The sequence below is a fragment of the Zea mays genome, chromosome 3, assembly GCF_902167145.1.
Source record: "Zea mays cultivar B73 chromosome 3, Zm-B73-REFERENCE-NAM-5.0, whole genome shotgun sequence".
NCBI classification, from domain to species: Eukaryota; Viridiplantae; Streptophyta; class Magnoliopsida; order Poales; family Poaceae; genus Zea; species Zea mays.
Genome location: NC_050098.1, coordinates 194,510,270 through 194,533,307, shown reverse-complemented (window position 1 = coordinate 194,533,307; position 23,038 = coordinate 194,510,270). Strand labels below are relative to the sequence as shown.

General features: G+C 48.1%; 6 protein-coding genes across 7 annotated transcripts; 1 reads left to right on the top strand and 5 right to left on the bottom strand.

The window, feature by feature from the left end:
• Positions 1-2,897: 2,897 nt before the first annotated feature.
• LOC100276151 (F1F0-ATPase inhibitor protein) lies at positions 2,898-7,018 on the bottom strand. Its single transcript, NM_001150007.3, has 3 exons — positions 6,690-7,018; positions 3,904-3,942; positions 2,898-3,466 (listed from the first exon to the last, which is right to left on the bottom strand). Exons 1-3 carry the CDS (start codon positions 6,792-6,794, stop codon positions 3,254-3,256), a joined length of 357 nt encoding a protein of 118 aa, NP_001143479.1. The 5' UTR covers positions 6,795-7,018; the 3' UTR covers positions 2,898-3,253.
• A 195-nt stretch (positions 7,019-7,213) lies between these two features.
• Positions 7,214-9,096, top strand: LOC100283674 (40S ribosomal protein S25-like). Its single transcript, NM_001294291.1, has 3 exons — positions 7,214-7,272; positions 7,349-7,558; positions 8,699-9,096. The coding sequence occupies exons 1-3, from the start codon at positions 7,270-7,272 to the stop codon at positions 8,810-8,812; spliced, it is 327 nt and encodes a 108-aa protein (NP_001281220.1). The 5' UTR covers positions 7,214-7,269; the 3' UTR covers positions 8,813-9,096.
• Positions 9,097-9,742: 646 nt separating this feature from the next.
• LOC100502180 (uncharacterized) lies at positions 9,743-11,375 on the bottom strand. 2 transcript variants are annotated; one of them, XM_008675123.4, is made up of 3 exons: positions 10,460-11,375; positions 10,228-10,366; positions 9,816-10,141 (listed from the first exon to the last, which is right to left on the bottom strand). In XM_008675123.4, exons 1-3 carry the CDS (start codon positions 11,299-11,301, stop codon positions 9,929-9,931), a joined length of 1,194 nt encoding a protein of 397 aa, XP_008673345.3. In that variant the 5' UTR covers positions 11,302-11,375; the 3' UTR covers positions 9,816-9,928. The 2 variants fall into 2 exon arrangements, with proteins under 2 accessions (NP_001183586.1, XP_008673345.3); NM_001196657.1 differs by having other exon boundaries at positions 9,743-10,366; positions 10,460-11,223.
• A 334-nt stretch (positions 11,376-11,709) lies between these two features.
• LOC100191569 (uncharacterized) lies at positions 11,710-12,427 on the bottom strand. Its single transcript, NM_001136999.1, has one exon. The coding sequence runs from the start codon at positions 12,353-12,355 to the stop codon at positions 11,966-11,968; it is 390 nt and encodes a 129-aa protein (NP_001130471.1). The 5' UTR covers positions 12,356-12,427; the 3' UTR covers positions 11,710-11,965.
• A 3,566-nt stretch (positions 12,428-15,993) lies between these two features.
• LOC100277429 (uncharacterized) lies at positions 15,994-16,618 on the bottom strand. Its single transcript, NM_001150991.2, has one exon. It carries the CDS (start codon positions 16,454-16,456, stop codon positions 16,145-16,147), a length of 312 nt encoding a protein of 103 aa, NP_001144463.1. The 5' UTR covers positions 16,457-16,618; the 3' UTR covers positions 15,994-16,144.
• A 2,971-nt stretch (positions 16,619-19,589) lies between these two features.
• Positions 19,590-20,555, bottom strand: LOC103651120 (uncharacterized). The gene has a single exon (XM_008676719.4). The coding sequence runs from the start codon at positions 20,220-20,222 to the stop codon at positions 19,857-19,859; it is 366 nt and encodes a 121-aa protein (XP_008674941.1). The 5' UTR covers positions 20,223-20,555; the 3' UTR covers positions 19,590-19,856.
• Between the last annotated feature and the right edge of the window lie 2,483 nt (positions 20,556-23,038).

The window sequence follows — 23,038 nt, the reverse complement described above, 5'->3', positions numbered from 1 at the left end:
CGCAAGGCTACGATGGTTGGACGATTGGATTCGCACCAGCATGCAAGATCAAAGCCGGGGAGGGGTGGATGGATCATGGATGGATGCAAACAGTTTGCAGTGCCAGTCACCAACTCTCCTGCCTCCCCTCCCGTAGCCAGTCACCGGCCGCTGAGGCACCGAACACGTTCACGGCACAGTACTGACCGCCGAACAGCTTGGCCACGTCGCGCACAGCCCACTCGTCAGTGCCGGTGGTCGCCTGACGTCGAGGGCTTCGAAGGTGGCGCCCTCGAATCCCCCCCATACGGCGTCGGAACACAAGAGTTGCGGGCACCACACCGCTTGTCTGCACGCCGCGCACAACCCGCTTGTCGATGTCGGCGCCGAGGGATTCGCATGCAACGCCTTAGAATCCCCAGATGGCGCCAGCACGCAGGGGTCACGACTGGACGTCCATGACGAGAGCAGGCGACCGTTGGGTCCAGCGTGGCCCGCAGCGCCAGCATCGCGCGCACCTCGCTGTCGTCTGCCGTGCGGGCCTCGCCCGGACCCAGTGGCTAGTGCGAAGAGGAGAGCGAAGGCAGCGAGAAGGTGGTCTCTTCCTTTGGAGGCGTCTGGAAAGCCCTCGTCTCGTGGAGCGGTGGATATATGCGAAAGGCGCCCTGGCTCATGGCTTTGTGGCCGTTCATACACGATCGAGCGGCTAAAAAAAATTAACGTGGACACGCTCACGTCGCTTCTTTGCGTCCGCGTTTAATATATAGTAAAGTAATGGAGGTGTCCTCACAATTGTCAGGAATAGAGAACAACTAGTTTCAGATACTAGACTGCATCATGTATACCATAGAAATCCATACTGATACTGCTGTTTACACCATTGATATTGAACTTTCCGTGCTGTTTCACGTATCCTAGTTAGAGCACTGGGTGAGGCTAATCAAGGTGTCCAATATTTTTTTAAAAACGAACTGAATTCCTTAAAACACAAAGGTGCGGAAGGTATCCACCGGTAGTCAAAACAGTTGTGCCGGTGGATGGTAGATTTGAGCACATAGTTCTTTCTTGCAACGCCGTAGCGGACCATGCCATTATTTGGGTTGAGAGGGAGGCACAGAAGGCTTTGGATGTGAGTTGCTTATATAGCCTTATATGTTTGTAGTCATGCTGATACTCTAGTCTGTGTGTAGCCTTTATCTTTGGTAAAGTGAACCTTGCATCTCACTGTTTTTTTCCTTTCTTAGGGCCTGTTTGTTTACCCCTCAGATTATATAATCTTGATTAAATAATCCTAAGAGGCAAACAAACAGTCCAACTTATTTGCCCAGATTATATAATCTAACCCCTTGGATTATGATAATCCATAAGCAAGTGAGGAGGTGCTTATTTCAGATTATTTTTTTCCCACTTCCCCACTACCCTTTCAAGTTTCCTAGAAATTACCCACCAATGCCATTATAATCCACCGAATCGTTTTTGCGCCTATCCGGCATCCAGCGACCAGCAAATCCAGCATAATTCCTCCTCGACTCCTCCTAACCCTAGCCGCCAGGCTCCAGGTGCCATTGTCTGGTTCGACCTAGTACAAATATAGAGGGCATTCTTGTCTTCCTCATACAAAAGAATCCTATTAACAACTCAAATAATCTGGGTAAACAAACAGGACTACTCAGATTATATAATCCAGATTATATAATTCAGATTATATAATCCTCCAAAAATAATCCAGATTATATAATCCATGGGGGTAAACAAACAAGCCCTTAATCGTTCATGTTAACTAATACAAAGTAAGCGTTATATATGCCCATGTGGGGAATGTTTTAGATTCTAATGTCAGCGTTATAGAAACTAGAAATGTTAAAGTAAAAGAAATTTCGAAGTACTAACTCAACTAAGGTAATGACAATGAAAATCTTGTTAAAAAATTCTTTACCCGCAAGTATGAGAAAATCTTGTTAAGAATTATCTCATATCTGATATAAAGGTGGATATGAGATAATTTCTTTACCTGCAGGTATGCTAATGGACGAGAATCTCTACCTGTCGGGTAGGCAGGTACAGGTATGGGTGAGTACTACCCATATCCGTGTACCCATGATATACACATATGATATCGATATTTACTATGTAATTAAAGTCGTCTTAGCTAAAAGAAAATACTTTTCCGTTTATTGTATTTACTTATCAAGTTATGTAATCAAATGGTTTGTTGTATTTTAAGTTGAACTATTTTTTATGTGTTTGTTTGACATTTTTAGTGATCGACATATCGGTGTTTTAGACTTTTCTAGCGGGTATAGGTGACTCGAAAGATAAAATTACCTGCACAGGTACAAATATGGGTAAGATTTTATACCTGTGACCTTATATGGGTAACCCCGACGAGTAAGATTTTATAATAGATATAAGTATGTGACAGGTACATGCCTGTTACCATCTCTAATATGACCCTTGGCAGGCCCCCCAGCATCCTTTAGCCTAGTAATAGCCAGTGTGTGGGGCCTCAGGGCTTTTAATGTTAAGTGTCCATGATGTCAGGGACTACAGAGGCTTTGTATTGTTAGGTATCTTTAAGACGTGAGGAACCTAAGTTTATAATATAAGGTACCTCAGCATGGGAGGGAACCTAGACGCTTATCTTATTAGATTTGTTCGATTATTTCTATCTCATGTAGATTAAAAAAATTTATAAAAAATTTTGATTTATTTAAAATTTAAATCCACTCAATCCCACCTCCCACCAAGGATAGTTGAGAGCCCTTAGGTGTTCCAAAGCGTAAGAGGCCTACAAGGGTTTATACCATCGGATGCCCCATGACATGAGGTTTGTACGGAGTCTGTGTAAAAAAGAGCCCTCGCCCAAGCATATATTGTATGCTAGAGAACATACATAAAACCGCTGCGGCAAAGGCATATGGGACTGGGAACGCGTGTAACACATTCTCATTATCACAGAATGCTCTTCGTCATGTGTGCTGGCCAGTGGCAACGAGTTTACATTCAAAACATCAGTACCAAAAAAACCTCTCCACTTCTCCAGCAACGACGTAGGACAAGCATCACTCAACATTTGCAACCTGTCAAGCGAGGGAGAGAACTACGGAACGTCTCGAGTACAGACTTCAATGTTCGGTGTTGCAACAGGCCTCAGAACAAGTAATGCAGACTGCAGCGTATGTTTCAACAATTATTTCCAGAAGGTGTGCGCAGAAAGTAAACCATGGTGAAATATAAGGCCAACCATCCACAGCTCGCATTCGTAACCCCCTCTTCAGTCCACAACCTCCTCCGACTTCTTAGGCTTTGACAATAGATACCAACCCAGGCCACTCAGAGCAGCAATTGTGCCTGCCAGGACAGCGTAGTTCCTGTTCTTGTCGGTAGACACGTTTGCAGACGCTGACTCTGTTGGCCCAGCCCCAGTCTTCACATCACTTGCTGCAGAGACTGTAGTCGACGAAGGTTGCTCTCCTGAGCTGGGGCCCTGGGATCAATGTTAGATCTTGTGTAAGAGCAATAGACAGTTTTATGTTTTCATAACCTCCAGCAACAAAACAAAAAAGACATAGCTCCTACTCAACAAGAGCAAACATACATATAACCAAAGATATACACCAGTAAAACATTCATGATTCCAAGAGAATTTGTAAAATACATAGCATCAACATAGCATAAGATTATCATTGAGCCAATGTTCACAAGAACGCTAAATGGTAAACAGATGGGCGCCTATCATTTAACATTTATTCAGGCTACATGGTCAAATAAACGGGATAAACAGCCAATCAAATGGACATAGCTAGTCAGTGTGTAGTGTTTAAACGGCATGTACGGACTACACAGCCTTTTATGACAACACTGGATTGAACACAAAAGGATGTTGCTCAATTCAATGTTTAGAGATATTGTGTATTTGCATACCTTGCGTGCGAGCTTCTCCAGCTTCTCTTGTTCCATTTTCTGCAGTAAAATCAAAATGCAGCTGGCATGTTATTACCATATAGCATCAAGAACAACGTCAGGGCATATCCAAAGAATAGGAAATAACCCCAAAAAGGGTACCTGAGGATTTCTACTATAAAAAAAAAGAGGCAATGAAAAAGGTTAGCTTATCCAAATACCACTTGAGCAATTATCACACCATGTATGACACTCTGAGGTATAAATTTTTTACAGTTGAAGGTATCACATAAAGCATTCATTTTCATCATTCAACATGTAGCGCAAGTTTTCACTGCAGTAATGCAGTCATTTTTAATGCAAATGTTTACCTTGAAGGCCAGGCACATACAAAAAAGTAACATTTCACATATATACTAGAAATTCCCAAGTTCTAGAACTCTAATTGTATTACCGAATTACATACTCAAAACCAGTTTTATTCATCTACCACATAAGCCAAAAGTGGATGATAAAACTAACTTATGGTTACTTATGACAATACATTCAGAGTGTGAAGTACTGAAGTTTTACAAAGAGTCAACCAATGAAATGTAAAACCAGGAGCAAGTCACAAGAATCGACAATGTCACAATATAGAAACAAAAAGTAAAATAAGCACGATGAACCAAATAAATATAAATTAATGCATTACTGGATCATGGGTGCAGAATGCTATCCTGATGTCACTAAGGACATGTCTGCACCACCACATAATCTTGTTCTGCAGTACACTTGCAGTCTCTAACTACACTATAAGAAGGCAACATTTAAGAAAATTCCAAAGACACGTCATCCTTCATATGAACAACAAGCTCATATGCCTTCTTTTATTTTAGCATTGTTAAATCTGAAATTTTAATAGTAATACACGCAAAACCAACTTTTCAAGAAGTAGCTGTTTTGGTCACACTAAGGCTCTGTTCCAAACCTCTAAAACTAATAGTTAGCAGCTAAAATTAGCTGAGACTGAGAGTTTTAGAACGGATCAGCTAATAGACTAGCTAATGTTTAGTTATACCTCTCAAATAGCTATTAATTGTTAGCTGCTTCAACCCAACTAAAACCAACTAACAACTTATTAGCTGACTAATAATTAGCTCTAGAGGTTTGGAACAAGGCCTAATGAGCGCTTGGCATGATCCTTAACTTGGCCATGCCAATCCATCTGGAGTGACTCAAGACGAGTCACACCAGGATGAACGGAGTAATTGTCATGCAAAGTATCACGACAGACTCACCTCTTGGGTCACACCAAGCAGCTTGGCAGTTGGAGGAGTCATGCCAAGCTCATTGGCGTGACCTAAATGTCTAGATCTTGAAATTCATTTTGCACATGTAAGTGTTAAATTTAAATTAAGAAAGGCTAAAATAAACAGATGGCATCAAAATCCAATTATAACAGGCTTATGTGGATAACATAACTCTTAACATCTATGCCTTAAGGTTTACAAGTGAAAAACTGCAAAGCAAGCAACATCCACATTAATGATTCCAAACAAATGCTTATGTGAATCACAAGACTTTTATGCATTAGTTCATTAAAAGTGGCGATGGATGCTTTGTAAGAAGACAACAAAATAGTCAGCTAATGAAATCATCATACACAAAAGAAAATAACATGTATGCTTTTCAATGAGCCCACAACAATCTGGCTGTAACAGGAGCTTATAAAGTAACCTTCATAATTTTAAAACCAAAAACAACCACATTCAGTCAAAGATTGTAAAACAAATAAGCATGCATCTCAAACAAATGCCGACCAAGGGCCAAAAGTATGGCCAGGTAGGCAGCCATCATAAGTTGATGTGTTACTGGCTCAGGAGTGTAGGATACTATCCAATTTCATTAACGAACAGCACACTTAAACCACACATAACCACATTCATCAGCATAAGGCAACCTAAAAAATGGGACAATTGTGATTATACCCTTCGTTGGTAATTGTGATTTTACCCCTCTGTTTTGAAAACAAAGCTATCTTTGCCCCTCCATCTCAACACTGTTAGTGAAAATCAGAATTAGTAATTAAAAACTAAAAAATGTGAAAACAATGGATGAAAGGTCCGAACTACCCTCCTATTCTGTATTGGCACAACCCCAACAGGGGTAAAATCACAACAAATTGCATAGGCATTTTTGTCTTTCCACATCAGATTTAACACCGTTAATTGCACGTAACGGCGCAGAGGTATGACAGAGCTTAGTTTTCAAAACGAAGGGGTAAAATCATAAAGTTGAAAAGCGAGGGGTAAAATAACAATTGCAAGGCTATACAGGGGTATAATCACAAATGCCCCCATAAAATTCCCCAAGCCACAACACTTGCGGACCCACTATGAGCACCAGGCTTGTATAGATGGTAGATAGGTCATATCAAGACTCAAGTATTTCATGCAGTACATCTATCAGAGCAGCAGCAACTTCTTAAATTTAGCAACATTGTTTAGGGTACTATTAGAGACGTGTTTTTTTTCCTAATAACTCCTTAAACTGAGATTTAGAGATGCTCTTACTACAACAAGGAACCCCAGGGGGAAAAAAACCTCCATTCTCCATGTCCCAGCAAGCACGGAGGTCGCCGCAAGGACGCGGTCACACAGAAACACCGCATCACAACTCTGCTCCAACACTTGCGGAACTAGAAGAGAGTCCTAAAATCGTATCACCGGTCGCATACCCACAATCGCGTCTCGATCAGGAACCGAAGGCTCTACCTGAACAGAGCAAGGAAGGAAGGGCGAGAGAAATAGGGGACAAATCTGGACCTTGATGTACACTTTCTCCGCGGCCTTCTCCTCCTCGCTGAGGACCTTGCCGCCGGAAGACAGGAGCCTGCGCTGCAGGAATCTCGACGCCGCCCTGGTCGCCATAGCAGCCGATCGAGAAACCTTGGAAAACGATGACGTCACCGCGCTCCCTTGCTCTCGAGACTCTCCGCTTCGCTCCCCTTGCCGGTTTTTGCCCTCTCTCGAAGAAAGAAACGAGTTGCTGGGAGCAGCCTTGGAGGCTTGGACCTTGGAATTGGAACGCTAGGCTGTCCTACTTTTAAATTTTGACCCTCCTATAACTTTTGCATGTGCACTAGTACTGTTGTACAGTCCTTCTTAGGGAGTGTTATGTAGTAAATAGATAAAATATGGAGTACTCTGGATGTATGCGTAGCGCCAGCTGCATCACCGAAAAGGCATCGCAGACCTTCGATCGCATCAGACGGTGGAGAGCAACACCAGCTCAAAACCCTAGCGTCCAACTCATATACCTGCTGCTCGCCCCGACGCGCATCAACTCCCGCCGCCGCCCCTTCCTCTCCGTCGCTCGCCTCGCGCCTACGCCACCACCTCTGCCATGGTGCATCTGTCGCCTCTTCTCTCCACGCACCTGCGGCCTAACCGTCTGTTGCTGACCGTTTCTGTGGTTCTCTCAGGCCCCGAAGAAGGATAAGGCCCCGCCGCCGTCGTCCAAGCCGGCCAAGTCCGGAGGCGGGAAGCAGAAGAAGAAGAAGTGGAGCAAGGGTAAGCAAAAGGAGAAGGTCAACAACGCTGTGCTCTTCGACCAGGCCACCTATGACAAGTTGCTCTCCGAGGTGCCCAAGTACAAGCAGATCACCCCATCCGTCCTCTCCGAGCGTCTCAGGGTAATGTACATCGCCTTCTCAGCTTCACATGGAGGGAACTATGTATCGGTTCCTGACGATTGAGCCTCGATGTGGTAGTTTTGGCCTGTATGTTTAGCATCTGGTGAATGAACTGGGCATGATTTCCCAAATGATATGATACTACCTCCGTTCTCAAATATTTGTCGCCAGTTAGTTTATTTTGAACTAAACCGTAACAAATAAAAAAGAACGGAGAGTAGTATAGTAAATGGGTAGTGATATATACTCTAGTCTCTTGTAGAATTAGACCGTCAGTTTGTGCCTCTTATGTTTTGCATGGATTGGTTTTTTTATGTTTTACATAGATTTGGTTTATATTTGCTTCATACAGGTCCCTAGTCTGCACATTTTGCATGCAATTAATTTTCTGTGTCGTTGAAAACAATCCATTGTGCTTATTTTGACGAGGGCTGTAGAACTTGTTTAGCTGTTTGGATACAATTATAGGAAAGCAGCATCCTTGTTTGTGACCTGCCATGTAGCATTTGTTATCCTTTCTTCATTTCAGTTAATGTGGCTATTGGTTAGGCTGTTGGATTGTTTATAAAATGGATTGTGTAGTCACCTGGGATTAGGGTATATATAGGATCAGTTTGGGGTGTCCAATATGTTTGTATTTTGTGTAAGATTTGATGAGGCACCTCATGCCATGCCTTGTGCACTGCCCTGCCTCTCGTTGCCATTCCTGGCCGCTTGAGCCTCTTCTCCACTGCTGGTTGTGTGAGTGAGGGAGGAGGAGCCACAACTTGTCGACCTAGAGCAGCAGTCCATCCTGTGTGAGAAGGGGATGGTGAAAGCTACTTTTTTCAGCTCGCGGCTCTCTGTTTTTTAGGGAGATTCACCGAGGAGCTTGTTGTCATGAACCTGTTTGGTAGCATCACGCCCAAAGCAGCTCCTGAAGCTGGTCAAGAATGACCACCAAACGCTGTCTTAACATGAATTGTGATGTGGATGAATGATTCACTCATGTCTCTATTTACCATTTGTAAGACCCCATTTCCAGTCCTTTGTACATGGATGTTCATGGTAGTTCCTCATGTGATGTAAGCATGGTAGTTCAATATATCTCATTAAGCAGCATGTGAATAAAAGCAAAGTTTTGTTTCTTTTGACTCATAGATTAATGGATCATTGGCACGGAGGGCAATCAAGGATCTGATGGCAAGGGGATTCATAAGGATGATCTCTGTTCATTCCAGCCAGCAGATATACACCAGGGCAACCAACACATGAGGGCTGTTTTGCATCTTGTCGGCGGGTCTCTAGACGGCTTAATGTTGCTATTATATCATGTTTATTTCAATCATGGCTCAGTCAGCCTTACTGTTGTGTCGGATGTTGGAATATTTTTAGATTACTGTACTGTTTAAGCTCATGTTGCTATCCAAATATCCATCTTGAGGAATACCAATCTGTCTCTGCTCTAATATTACAACAATTGTTAAAGTTGCGCGTGTTGTCATGAATTCAGTCCTATTGACATGCGCTCACCGTTACCCTGAGCATTTTTTTGGGGTCATTCCATGTCTATCAAGGATGTGATTCTCTTTGCCATTTGTATTTAAGGCTTGGAAATGCTAATCCGGATCTCCGCAAGTTTTTGGTGGATTGGTGCTTTGGTAGAGCGGGAATGGCGCTTGTGCGGTTGTCCCAGAATCGAACAAATATAAGAAAAATACAACGAGCCTCGTAGATCTTCGTTACTAGTCTGTGGCGAATGTGCAAAGACCAAAATGGCCCATAGAAAGGGAACCGACCAGACCATCTTTATGCTTGGTCTTCCCCTGGGGTCTGACCCCACTTTCATGTTCTTTTTAGGTTGGTTGCTCCAACGTCTAAGGCTGTCCGTACGGGTTGTCGCGCGAGGCCCCCTCTCTTTACCCTCGGCTACAGAGTGCCCGCTATGGCCGCAGCGGCGCCCCCTGCCAGGGCCCCTACGAGGCCGAAGTAAACAGCGCTCCGCCACAGCCACCGTGCTCCTCTAACACTGTTCACGTATTTAATAGTTGAAGAAAAAATGATAATAGATGATGAATAGGGTTGAATAGTGATATTTTATAGTTGTAGTGGGGTATAGTGGGAGAATATATGGGGAACCGCTGCGGGAGATAAAAAAAGTAAGGGATAAAATGTTAATGATGTGACACAAAAAAGTGATATGGAGAGAAAAATTTAGAAGTAACCGCTGCGGATAGTCTAATAAAACTTCATGTTGTTCTGCCGCACCATGCATGGCAGAAAGGAGACGCATTGAGACACAGAGGCTACGACAGACGAACGTACAAATATGTAAGAGTGCCAAGCTAATAACGAAACATGTATAACTCTGATAGTGGCGGGCGCATTTGATCAGCACGCAGACCCGACCGAGCAGCTGAGAGCGCCGGCGTCCTTGGTCAGCGACCTCACTTGGTTGGAGCTGGCCGCCGCGAAGGCCTGGTGCTTGTTGTAATTCGGCTGCACCCTGCTGCCCGTCTGCTTGAAGAAAGCGCCGTTCTCGAAGGAGTCCCCGACGGAGGCCCAATCCCAATCCCTCCCGGCGAACGGCATCCTTCTCGTCACCTACACAGATTACAATACAATGTAACCAGAGCTGCAAACAACAAAAAAGAGACAACGCAACTGATAAAAGGCTGAGACTGGAACACCTTCCTGTTCTCCGCTGTGCCGGAGGCCACGAACAGGTTGCCCTCGCTCTTGACGCTCGGTCCCATGCTTCCTCCGATGGCGTAATCTCTCCATCCCAAGTACACATTGTTCACGACGTGAGCGTAGCCGTGCCTAATCCTGCAGTACAATCACACTGCCTAGTAGTACTCGCAAGTCCTTAATGGTGCAAACAAAGCCACGATCAGGTACAGTACAGACTACAGACCTCACCTCGGCATGCGCTGGTTGACGTTGGGTCCGAACCGGTTGAACGCGACGGTGACGCGCATCCGGCTGTCGGCGGCGTGGCCGTCGTCGTGGCCGAGCAGCATGACCTTGTCGTGGTTGAAGAACCAGTTGTTCGAGACGGTCACGTCGTTGGAGCCGACCGTCACGTCCACCAGCCCGTCCTCGCACCGCGACAGCGAGTTGTGGTCGATCCACACCTTGCTGCTCGCCACCACCCGGATGGCGTCGCCGTCCGTGCCGCTGCCGCTGCCACCGCCACCGCCAGCAGGCCGCACGGCGCCGCCGGGCCTGACCGCCGGGCCCTCCGGCTGCGAGCGGATGTCGTGGATGTGCAGCCCGTGGATGATGACGCCGCTCACCTCGTGCAGCACGATGCCCGCGCCGCCGGCGATGTGCACGTCGGCGCCGCGCCCGTCGATGGCCGTGAAGCTCCTCACGAACAGCGGCTGGGCCAGCCTGATGTGCATGCCCCTCTCGAAGGTGATCCAGACCTTCCCGCCCAGCACCGTCGCGCCGTACCGCAGCGTGCCCGGCCGCGGGCGCACCGGGTCGTCGCCGGGGTCGGTCACCGTGTACGCGGTGACCCCGGGCCCGCGGTTCTGCCGCATCTTCCCGGCGAAGCCCACCGAGCACGCGGCGAGCCGCTGCCGGTTGGCCGCCCAGTTGGGCTGCCGGCGCCAGCACCGGTCGATGATGTTTGCGGCATGGACCGTGGTCGTTGCGGCTGCGCCATGGAGGATGATAACAAGGAAGGCGAGGAGGAATTCTTTGGAGGCCATGCTCGGGACCTGTCCCAAGTCCCCAAGACGACGAGACCTCGCCATTTTGAAGACGGCGGGCGGTCTCAATACACTGGGCTGCAGCTAGCAGGCCGAGATGTCATCGAGGCGTTTGTGTCACTTGTTCGTTTGAACTGCCGAATGCATGTAACAGCGTGCGTTTGTGTTTGTTTCAAATAAACTCGTAACGGCATTGGTTAATGCTTCATTGATGAACAACAATAACCTTTGCCACAATTTTAATTTTCACATTTATGAAATAAACTCGTAACATTGAAATGTTGAAAAAGCCCTGCCCCTGACCGCGGCCGAGTGAAAAAGCCAAGTTCCTCTTCCCAGGCCTCGGCGCGCGGACGGCGATCCAGTTTAAGTTTCAGTCGTATTTCCGCATTACTTTTGTTCCTATAACCAGAAATTCCTCTGTATATATATCCTCGTGGACGGCGCATGCATGAACACAAAACAACAACTTGAGCAATTGGCCATGCACAGATTCTTCTTTTCCCACACATCTGAAATATAATGGACCTAACCTAACAATGAACTCCCACCTCCCTAGACCTATATGTACATGTCTGAAAACTTTGATATGTACACCGTGTCACCGATTAGCTAGCGACTACACTTGCACACCGAACAAGAGGCGAAAATAACGACCCCTGATCGAGCTACTGAACCACCAAACACCAAGAAAGATCATGCATGACAGTCATGATGACTCGACGGTCTCGGGGATGCTCTGCAGCGCGGGCTTCCAGTGCCAGTGGTCCTCCCTGTGGTGGTCGCGGTGGTGCACCTCGCCGGAGTCCATGATGTCGGCCAGCAGCTGCTCCGCGGACGACCGCCGGCGCCTCCCGGACCCCGGTAGCGGTAACCCGTGGCCGCCGCCGTTCTTCTCAATCAGCTCGTGCAGCTGCCTCTTGGTGATCCTGATGGTCACCTCGGAGTCGTGGTGATCCTCTCTCCTCTCGTCGCGGTGATGATGATGGTGGTGGTGGTCGCCCTCCGACGACAACGGCGACGATGACGCCGCCTCCTCCCACTCGCCGTCGTCGGCCCACGACTCCGCTGCGCGCTGCGACGCCGTGCAGTTGCCCATGGACGGTACTGCTATATATCTGCTTGAAGAAGGCCTGTGGACTGGACTGACTTTGCGGCACTAGGCTGCTTTGAGACGGATAAGTAATGTTTAAGCAGATGGGTTTCGGGGAGTATTTATAGGGTGGGGGGCGAGAGGGGTGGCTGCTGAAGTGGGGAAGGAAGGAGGCGGCCGTCAGCTGCGACTGCGAGACTGCACGTGCCGTTCCGATCCTTCTCTGCCGTTCTTCTTGTCCATGATGTCACGTGGGAGGCGAGGCGGGTTCCAGATCCCGACGTGGCGTGCAGGTCATGCCCCAGGTCAGAGGAGCTCATCCTCGCCGGGACTCCGACGAGGCAGTCGATATGACAGATGCCTCGCGGAGACGCGTTCCCAACAAGCACTACCCGACGTCGGGCGAGGTGGCGTGCGATGCGAGTGTGACTGGGCCTCTCCGTCGACGCGGCTACGGTACTCACGACTCACCGACACGCGGCTTGTTGGGGGTGGCTGGGGTTGGTCGCGGGCGGTTGGGCCGGCCTGGTGTGAATGGGCTATCGAACGAATCTTTTGCGGTATCAAGGGCCTACTGCCTCGCGTTTTTTTTTCCTTTTCCTCTTGCGTAATAAAAGGAACCAAGAAACTCCGTGGAGACTTGTGTGGGTGGGTTCAGAAGCTGTATCGATTAGGATGAGGGTTTCAGTCTGCAGCTTGTTCCTTTAGAGGTACAAGAGGGTGAAATGGCGGAGCACAGGATCAAAGGCATGCTCTTGCAGAGATGATGGGAGATTCTATCCATGTGATTGGTTATCTGCACTATTTGATCCTGAGCTATCGTATACATTGACTTTATGCAAGCACCTGTTTGATTATCTGTATATGGCAGACGTGAGCTACACGAGTAGATGTAAAATAATTTATTTTACAGCTATTTTTCTGCATCCGCCGGTACGTGCGAAACGTGCGTATGCGGCTGGACAGGCTCGCGCCCGTATGTGTTATTAATCTCATTGTAAACGGTGTTTGGTTCAGAGAGACGCTAGGATGAGTCGAGTCTGTCGAGGATTGTTTCTCTCAAAATTCAGGATGCCCTTACACCCTTACAGGATCCAGCGGGCGGGTGACGTCCTTACAAATCCAGGACTAGATAGCCACTTTTTTCTACTAGCTTAGCTAGCGTTTGCGGTACATTTGTATGAACTCGAAGGTGGGCAGAATCTCTTTGGTAAGATGTGCGTGTGTGCTTTTTTTTTTTCAATCGGAGTAGCGGTTGTCAATTATTTTTTTGGATTAGTAAAACCTTTTGTTCTGATTTAGGCAACCAGGACTAAAGATCATGCTCTTTAGGTTTGGATCTCTAGTCCTGGTTTCAAAAATATCGAGATTATTAAAAAATCCACAATCGAAACTACAACCGCTTCTTTTACTAACTAGCGTTTGCAGTTCATTTGTATGAACTAGGAGGTGCACGGAATCTCTTTGGAAGATGGAATTTTCAACCGGAGCAGTGCCGTGGTATTCTTTATATGAGTATATACGTAGGCTTGTCAAGGAATTCAAGGTTGTTGGGTTTGGATTCGTCCAAAGTGTCGTGCCAGTCCTATCCGACATATATATATATAGTACATCTCACCAGTGTATAGCAGCAGCCAGCAGGACAGCAATTGTTCCATGGTATTTCCACCTGGCACCTGCTCAAGGAAATGGAGGTTAGTCCGTGTGGGTACGTATTGGTTGTCAACCCCAAACCCAAAGGACAACACGCCCATACGGCTCTCACGTGGCCATCTAGAACTTCTAATCATATGGTCATGAAAATATAAATCTGGATAGCCTTGACGTCTTGACAAATTCATGGGAACCTTACCCATTACCAAGACGGATTCTTCTTCAATCGAGCTGTTCATTCAAAGGGACTTGCTACGACTTAGGGCTGGTTTGGCAGTAACGTGCGAAAAATCCTAGGTAAGATATCCATCAATGGGATTTTAGATGTCACTTAATTTCCTAGAAGAATTTTTCCTCTTGGGTGTATTTTCTCGCCACTGTTTGGGAACAAATGGGGAGACCTCTTGAGGCTAGCATTGATGTCGCGGGGAGCCAATGGGAAGAATCACCTGACCTCGAGAGGTCCAGGGCTGTTTCCCGCTGGAAAAAAGTTTTTCCCTAAGCAAATATCAGCCGGATGATAGGCTTCCAAACAATCAGATGGACAAACCCAAAGAAATAATTTGTGTGAGCTTTTTTCCCAAAGAAAAGGCCAGGAAACCAGTGGGGTTTTGGGCTGCCAAACCAGCCCTTAGTGTAATATATTATCCATAATATACAAGTCTGTGACCAGTCCCCTTCCCCTTGAGGCCATTACAGCAAGAAAACAAGGAACCTATGTTTAGGTTCTACTGATAGATTCATAGCACTGGCATATTGGATAAGTCTCTCATGTAACACATCCTGACAAGCGCACGTCGCCACGATTTGGGTACCAGGGTACTCAAGGCCACTATTCGATATACCTACATCGATCTTATAGCCACACGTATACATGTTTGCGTACCATAAAGTATTATTAAGTACATAAGGCTACACCTGCTACCAACTACGTCATGCCTAACAGTACAAGCCCCAACGTCAGTAGAAGCGATATAACATATCTACCACTGCAGCTAGGGATGAAGACAGTAAAAAACATATACTTATTCGGTTTGACTTTTTTTTCCTTTGATGCGAATAAATAGGATATAGAATCTACAAATTCATATTCTTGTTTTTAGCATTGAGTTGGTAAAGATTCATAAAAGGTAAACCTCAAATTTACTATATATCTTCTTAAATTATAAATATAAAATTCGAATATAGATTCGAATCCGAATCCGAATATTGCTATTCTTATTTGTAATAATGTGCTTGATAATATAAGAAAAGATGAATATTAAATTTTTTATATATCTGTTTAAAATGTTAAATTCGATGGAGGGTTTGGTATTTAGGGCAATATTATGTCTATCTCATCTATTCCATCCCGTAATTGGAGCAAGAGTATCGTTCACAGTAGCGGTAACAAGACACAAATTTTTTAATCGAATGGTTTGGTGTATAAACCGAGACGGAGGGAGTATGTATAAACTATAGTGATAACACACCGATCACGACCCTTTATTTAAGTTGATGAAGCCTTGATCGTTCGACGCATAGCAACAGATGGACTAGTTCAATCTTCAATGCGGAGCTTATGGCCCTGTTTGTTTCGGCTTCTGACAGCTTTTGGCCACCAAAAGCTGCTGCGGATTGCCAAACGCTCAGTTTTTTAGCCAGCTTTTATAAAATTCGTTGGGGCAAAAATCATCCAAAATCAACATAAACATATAATCGGTTGAATTGTTGTAATAGTAGAAAAGCTGGTCAGAAAAAAGCTGAACCAAACAGACCCTATATAGAATAAATGGACGCAGATACATAGATGGTGACTGTCCATTCTCGCTACAGAGTTCCCGTTTGACGGTCCTCAAATTCTTGGTGAGACGAGGTGGGCCGTGGGGCATATGCATGGCGCCTGCACTGACTCGCTGGTTTAGGAAGTAAATTTTTCCATGTGATCTCTATTTTCGAAAAGTAAAATGAACTAATTGCCCTTAGAAAATAGAAATCCTTGGGAAATGCGGTTTTCAAACTAGCATCGGTTTTTGTTGCATTTTCAGTCTGTAAGCCTGTACAATACTATCTCAGAAAGAATCGCTAAAACCTGCATCTTCCTAGAGCAACAACACTGCACATAACACAGATTCACATAACTAGCTCGTGAGCCATCATCCATCACGACTCCTCGACGCCCTCCGGTATGCTGTAGAGGGCGGGCCTCCAGTGCCGCCGAATCTCATCGCGCTGGCGCGGGTAGTACACCGTGCCGGAAGTCATCAGCTCCGCCAGCACCTCCTCCACCTGCCGCCGGCTGGCCTTCTCAAGCAGCTCCTGCAGCTGCCGCCGAGTCACCCGGATCTTGACCTCCACCTTGTCCTCGACGGCTGCGGGCGCCGCCTTGGCCTTGCTGCAGGGCTCCGCCTCCTCCTCCCACTCGTCGCCGTCCGCCCACGTCGCCGCGCGCCGCAGCCTGAGGCAGTTCCCCATGCGCGCTCGCGGTCGACGACAAGTATACGCTGCGCTGTGCGTGCCTTGGCGCGCGCGGACGGACGGACGGACGGACCTCTTGGCAATCAGGCTCTGGGTTCTGGATCAGTGCTCGTTGTTGGTCGGCTATCGTCGCCGTGATCTCCGTTCCGAGAGGGATTCTCTCGGTCTGGTGACGGAGAAGCTTATTTATACTGTACGGGGGCTAAGAGAGGTCGAGAGGGTGATTAGTGCGGCGTGCCAATCAGCTTGGACGGGAGACCGTGTCGCGTCGCGGGGGCGGCTTCCGCTTTCCGTCTGGCCACGTGGACGGCCGCGGCGACCCAGCGCTCCAGTCCTCCATAGGCTAGGCTAGTGCGGGAGTGGCCGGGCGCACGGGCACGGCGCAGGCAGCCGCGCGCGAGTTCGCGACCGGACGGCGTGACGTGGGTGGGAAACTGGCGGGGGAGACAGAATCTTGAGAGCCCTTTTTTTTCCTTTCCACGCCAAGGACGGAAGGAGCGCGGCGACGGCGAGTGTGAGGTGTGAACGCGGCTTTTGCAGAGGATCTTGCGCTACCCAACAACCATGAGAAGCCACCAGGGACAGGGAGGGACGGACGGGGTCCAACTGGTCTCGCTCTCGGCTTCTTCTCCTCCGCCCGCGCGCGTGCGTGCGTGCGTGACTAACTAACGGTACGCACATTTGAAGGCTTCAGCTGCCGTGCCCGCAGCCACTGTCTAGCGATGCCTGTTTTTAAATTGCCACAAATTCGTGAACAAGATCACGCAAAAGGCATGCTTTTGGAAGTTGGAACTTGTTTCCGTCTCTCGCTGCTGTATGTCGACGATGCTCTTTGCTCCCACGGCCGGCACGTCGCACCGGTCCGTAGCCTTCTCCTTCCGTTCGTTCTTGGCGAATTGCCATTCAGGCATCATCCAGCACCATAATATTTTGAGGTCCCTAGAGCAATTGATCAAAAATTCAATCATCTGTGTATCTATGATGTGGAATAGAAACCCTTGGTTTTTGTTTTCAGAAAAGCCTAGATCCACATGCCTGCTATCTGCTTTTTTTTGTTAATTACTATGTTTAGTGGCAGGTGATTGAAACTGGATCTAGCTAGCTCCAACAGGTTTCTGTAGGGACGTTAGAACTAGGTTCTGACTCTGGTTTGTACAAAAGTTATGAATATATATTTTTTATAATTTTAAGTGAAAAGTTGCAGAAACATCGTTTAAAAAAAAAGGACAGTTGTAAGATCATTTGGTGGTTTCTAGTCCAACAAGTGTTCGCTGACTAGTAGCTAGAATCGTGGTTAGGACTCACTCTAGCTGGAATATCTTGCTGCTAAGTCTGATTAGAACTGATTACTGCTGAGTATGGTCCCAGAGTTGTAAAGTGTAGTTATTATCTACTGGCCCCAAAGCATTTTTTTTCCAGCAAACGTTTTTTGAAGTAAAATTCTATGTCTCGTGTTCGATCTATATTAAAACAATGGTTGACAAAGGAAGTCTTAAAACTCTGAACTGTTGTAGATAATCACCACGGCTCGGCTGCTTCAAGAATAGATGGCATATATGAACTGTGTTGAATTAACCTAACGAAGCAAAAAATCATTAGTTCAAACCTTAGCTTGATTAAACTAACGGATCGGGAATTTTTACTCCAAGTTAACCAACCATCGCATCGGAGTTTGGTAACACTAGGACTCGGTAACAAAGTAGTTGTCGCTAGTTGATGAGCATGCTGCGGCGTTAGCACTATAAGAAAAGAGTTCTTTACCGAGTACTTGTCTCTAAAACCCTCGTCGAATGTTTTTTTGTCAAGTGTCCAATAAATTACCCTCGGCAAAATGCTATGCACTCAGCAAAGAGCTGGATTGTAGTAGTGCACAGAATGTACGCTTACATACATTCTCTACTCATGAAAGATAACCACGAGAGATATATATAGGAGCACTATATGTTACTTATCGTGTTATATATGTTTCGATGGATTTTAATTAGGCAGGCTAGCTGTATAGTTGTTTAATCTGTGGTCATCTCCTGCATGGTCACGAGCATTCTTATTTATGCAGATACACGCATCAGCATATCTTTGCATGTAATCGCAGCACTCAACTACAACCGGCCGGTTGCTTTCACTTGGTTTATAAATGTAGACATCTACTTATATTAGCTTGTAGCGTCACTTAATTAACACTGTAGTTTGTGCGGATAACCTTTGTTATTAACATCCGTTCAGACAAATAAACACCTCGAGGGAAATGCTGCCGTGTTATTATATTTTTCAGGGGGCTAACATGCAGACGAACAGTGGTTAGAATACATACATACATACTGTCATACACGGAGCTGTCACTTTGCTGGAAAACACTAGTTCCTTCCAGCGAGCGACAGCCTCGGTCGGTCAAACCGGCAGCAATGCAACACTCTCGGGCCACCACCTAGAGAGTTATTAGTCGACTGATGGCTACGTCCAGCAACCTTGATTTGGACCTCAGCTCGCCTGCTTGTCAACGTGTTGGTGTGCGCACCTACTGCAGCTAATGTGGATCGCCCATTTCATCGATCTCCACCTTCTGAATTGTAAGCACTACTACTAGGCGGGGTTTTATTTGCGGTAGATTTTGACCTGCCGAGCGACTGCGAAATGTGTGTGGATCGTTTTTGTAGCGAAGGTGCTTCTCATCATCCCGGCCCGACAGAATGATGAGACGGGCCATTTGCGCGCTTTCAGAGTTAGGTCAAGTGCTCAAGTCTCACCAAAAAGATGGTCCCCGTTTCCTAACTACTAGTAAGATTATCTTTTTTTTTACTATTTGTTTGTAACTAGCTCTTCATCATGTATATATTTAGTTGCCTCTCGCGTCAACCACAATTTAACTACGCATTTTATGTTATTCTCTCTCTCTCTCTCTCTCTCAAGAATATGGTTACGTTCTTTTACATTGCTGGATATTCTCTCTTCGATCTACAGTGCATCTATCTCCATGCATATCCAAAGGTGTATGAGGTAGGAGTACAGTTTGTCCTGGCCCTGCATGCATGGTAACGGCAACACGACCATCCAAACACAGAGGGCCGATCAGAAAACTTTTGCAGCAGACCATAATCTAGCTGAGCATTAGGTGGTGGTGTTGATCATGCTCTGCTGCATAAAACATGGATGGTTAATTGCTCATGAAATCCACAGTTCGTTTCCAAGTTTTACTAATCCCTACTTCTGTACATCGTTAGTTGCATATTGCATCCAAACTAAAAAAAAAAAAGAAAAAAGAAATGACACGGCGCGCGAGTCACCCGGGATGAGAAGCTAGCTGGACGGCTGCAACTTAACGGCGAATAAGCGAGCCAAGAGAGGAAGGAACTAGGAAGCAGTGTGTGGTGTGGTGGTGCGTGCGCGTCGATCGTGCGTGTCACGACTCCACGGCCTCCGGGATGCTCTGCAGCGCGGGCTTCCAGTGCGCCGCTCTGCAGTGGTGGAAGACCTGCCCGGCGTCCATGACGTCCGCCAGCAGCTGCGCGGCGGCCCGCCGCCTCTTGAGGCCGTGGAGCCCGCCGGCCCTCTTCTCCATCAGCTGCTGCAGCTGCTTCCTCGTGATCCTGATCGTCACCTCCGCCGCCCCCGCCGCGTGGTCCTTCCTCCCGCTTGTCCCGGCGGCGGCAACCGCTCCTCCGGCGCCCTCCTCGTCGGCCGCCGCCGCCGCCGCCGAGGGCACGTCCCACTCGCCGTCGTCCGCCCACGACGTCACCGCGTGCTGCGTGACGGCGCAGTTGCCCATGGATTGGCCGCGCAGCACGTACGGATCCTTCCCCTTGTTCTTCCTGTTCTCGCCGCTGAGTCGAGGTTAATCGCCGTCGCCGGCTCGCCGCTCGCTGTGCTGCGTAAGGGATGACTAGATTGGTGGTCTTTGTGCGACCGGCTCGTCGCTCGGGACGGGAGGTTACTTTTATATATAGTTTGAGGGAACGTCGAATCGGGAAGGCGCGACCGCTTCACCTTAACGACGTAGCGCGGCAGCGGGACTCCGACGTGGCCGTGTAAAGTCCTGCGTGGACGCCGAGCTGGAAAGCGACGAGTGCGCGGGCACCGGCACCGCAGGGGTCGACCGGTCTGAACGCGGAGGCGCGGCGGATCTCGGGCTGCAGCAGAAGGGGCCCGCCGGCCCGGTGGTGGGAACGCGGGCGTTTCCAGGGGATTCGCCTGCGCTGGTCTGGTGATGGTGAGTGGTTAGCCGCGGCGCCCACCACAGCACTCAGAGTTGCCTTAGCCGCGGCGCGCGCACGTGGTTTTGCGGCTGGCACACCATATAGCCTGATAGCCATGCCATGACGCGGCAGTGCCGCACCCGCAGGCCGCCCGTTTCTGTGTGGCGGCGGCCGCCTCGTCGGTGCCACCGGTGTCGCACCGCTGCGATGCATCGTGTTCGCGTGTGCCTCCGACTCCGAGTATATTTCGATCGGTTAGCAGTGTAAGGACCGTCACCGAACGAAGGTCGTCACATGCATGCATGAGCTGGATGTCGATTGTCGACGCACATTGGCCTGTTGGTAACCGTTGTGGTTAACTGGTTATTACTGTAGACAAGTATTATTAGGTTATGGGATGGAAAATGGCAGGTGTCGCCGTTTCTTGTAGGTCGTGCCTATAATAAGGACGATCGACGACGACGACCCTGGCCCTATATATGTTGTAGGAGTTAGTAGCAACCAGAAACGAGAAGCCGACGTGCGAGCTAACCGCAGAGATCGACGAGACCCGCGACCTACCGTTCCGCTTGCACGTACGGTTGATATACATAGGATGGGGAAAAACTGTCAGGTTGCGTTGGCCACTTTAGCTGGCCTGCCTGCGTGTCAGTGCCTAGCTCGACCGAGTGAGGCCGGAGCAGCCAGCCAACGCTCGCTACAGGCTACAACCCACCGACTGGTCCGGGCTCGTTCGATCGGTGAGGCGTACATTTCGGCGTCCCTGTTCCATATGACGCCATCGACCGCGAGGAGTTTCAATTCCGTAGCGATGACCAGCTTGTACGAGCACGCCGGCGTGACCAGCCGCGGCGTACGTCAGGGACCACGCGACTTGGATGATGGCGCCAACTAGGAAACTAGGGGCGAGTGCAATCCTATCTGCACCGCATGCAGCAGAGATGTCACGTCTCATGCGCTTGGCAGTTGCCAATTGGCATTCCATATTTCCATGAGAGACAGAGAGAGAAAGGGGGATGCCCTAGCAAGTAGCAGCCTGGCAGATCCGGCGGCAACGTACGTACGCCGTTGCTCTACGACTACGACGTAGCTAGCGCACGAATGGAAGTTGGCGTGTTCTTGTTCAAAGGTAGGATATATAGATCCTTTTTGCATTGTTGCAGGCGCGAGACCTGCTGATGGGCCATCTCCTTTACGCTTTGCTTGACCTGTCCATGCGATTGACCTGAGGATCGGAACTCTTTCTCGCCTGCGTGCGGCCGGTGCGCATCGGCATCACCAGCACTAAAAATAAAAAAAAAGGCAAACTGAACGGGATCGCTAGCTGACAGTGAATGTGAACGGGATATCTCAAACCGGGTCGGTCGACCGATCGAGCCGTTCCCGCTGCTTCTGCTTCTGCATGTGGTTAGGCGCATTCTGCTAAGTACACCGGCCGGACGCCTGAAGAGACCTGGGCTGTCGTGTCGGTACAACTATATAACTAGCAGTCTTGCACACACGAGTCGTTCAGACAATTCATGCGTGCGGCTGCGTCTCGCCTTTTATCAAAAAAATCGAATCCACGCATACTGTAAGCGTCTGAAAACGAACTATATACTCCCAAGTCCCACGTAGTTGCAATACACCTGTCCAAGACTCCGATCCAACTAGGCATGAGGGCATCTAGACCCAAAGATAAGATTCACACACTCTTTCGGACCTTCACGAGTCCCTTCATCTAAGGCCGTGTGTCCAACGGCTCCCTGCTCTCTGGATCTGCTCCAACAACATCCCTCTTTCTTCTCCTCTTCTCTAGGACTCCTAGGATGTTAATTTGACCATATCCAACCCGATGGAGCCAGAAATGTTACATGTTTTAACACGTGGGTTAGACCCGAAGCCGAACGGGCACTACACGACGGTTGATCTTTAGCGACCCTTATTTAGGACCGACGTTTGGTCGCTAAAAGTTATGGACCGACGGTTGGTCGCTAAATGCGTTTATAGCGACGGTCTCTGAGTCGCTAAAAGTCTAGAAATTTAACGACTTATGGTCGGTCGCTATAGAGATAAGTGTGTGACTGATGGTGGGTCGCTATAGAGGTATGTGATTTTTGTGTTTCTTATTTACTCACCAAAGCCCATCTAAAGGCCTGCTAAACAAACAAACGAAACCCTATTCCACGCCGCAGCCGCCGTCACTACTCCCATGGCCACCCCCTCCCTCAGCCATGGCGGGTGCACTCCCTGCCTGCTTGCACTCGCCCTCAGCTCCCAGGCATGGAGCTCGCCCAAGCTCCGTCTCCCAGCGCTCTCCCTCACAGCCGCGCTCTCCTCCACCTGCAGCTCGCCCCCATCTCCTCCTCTCCCCATGGCGGCTCCCCCTGAATCCCTCCCTGTGCGCGCT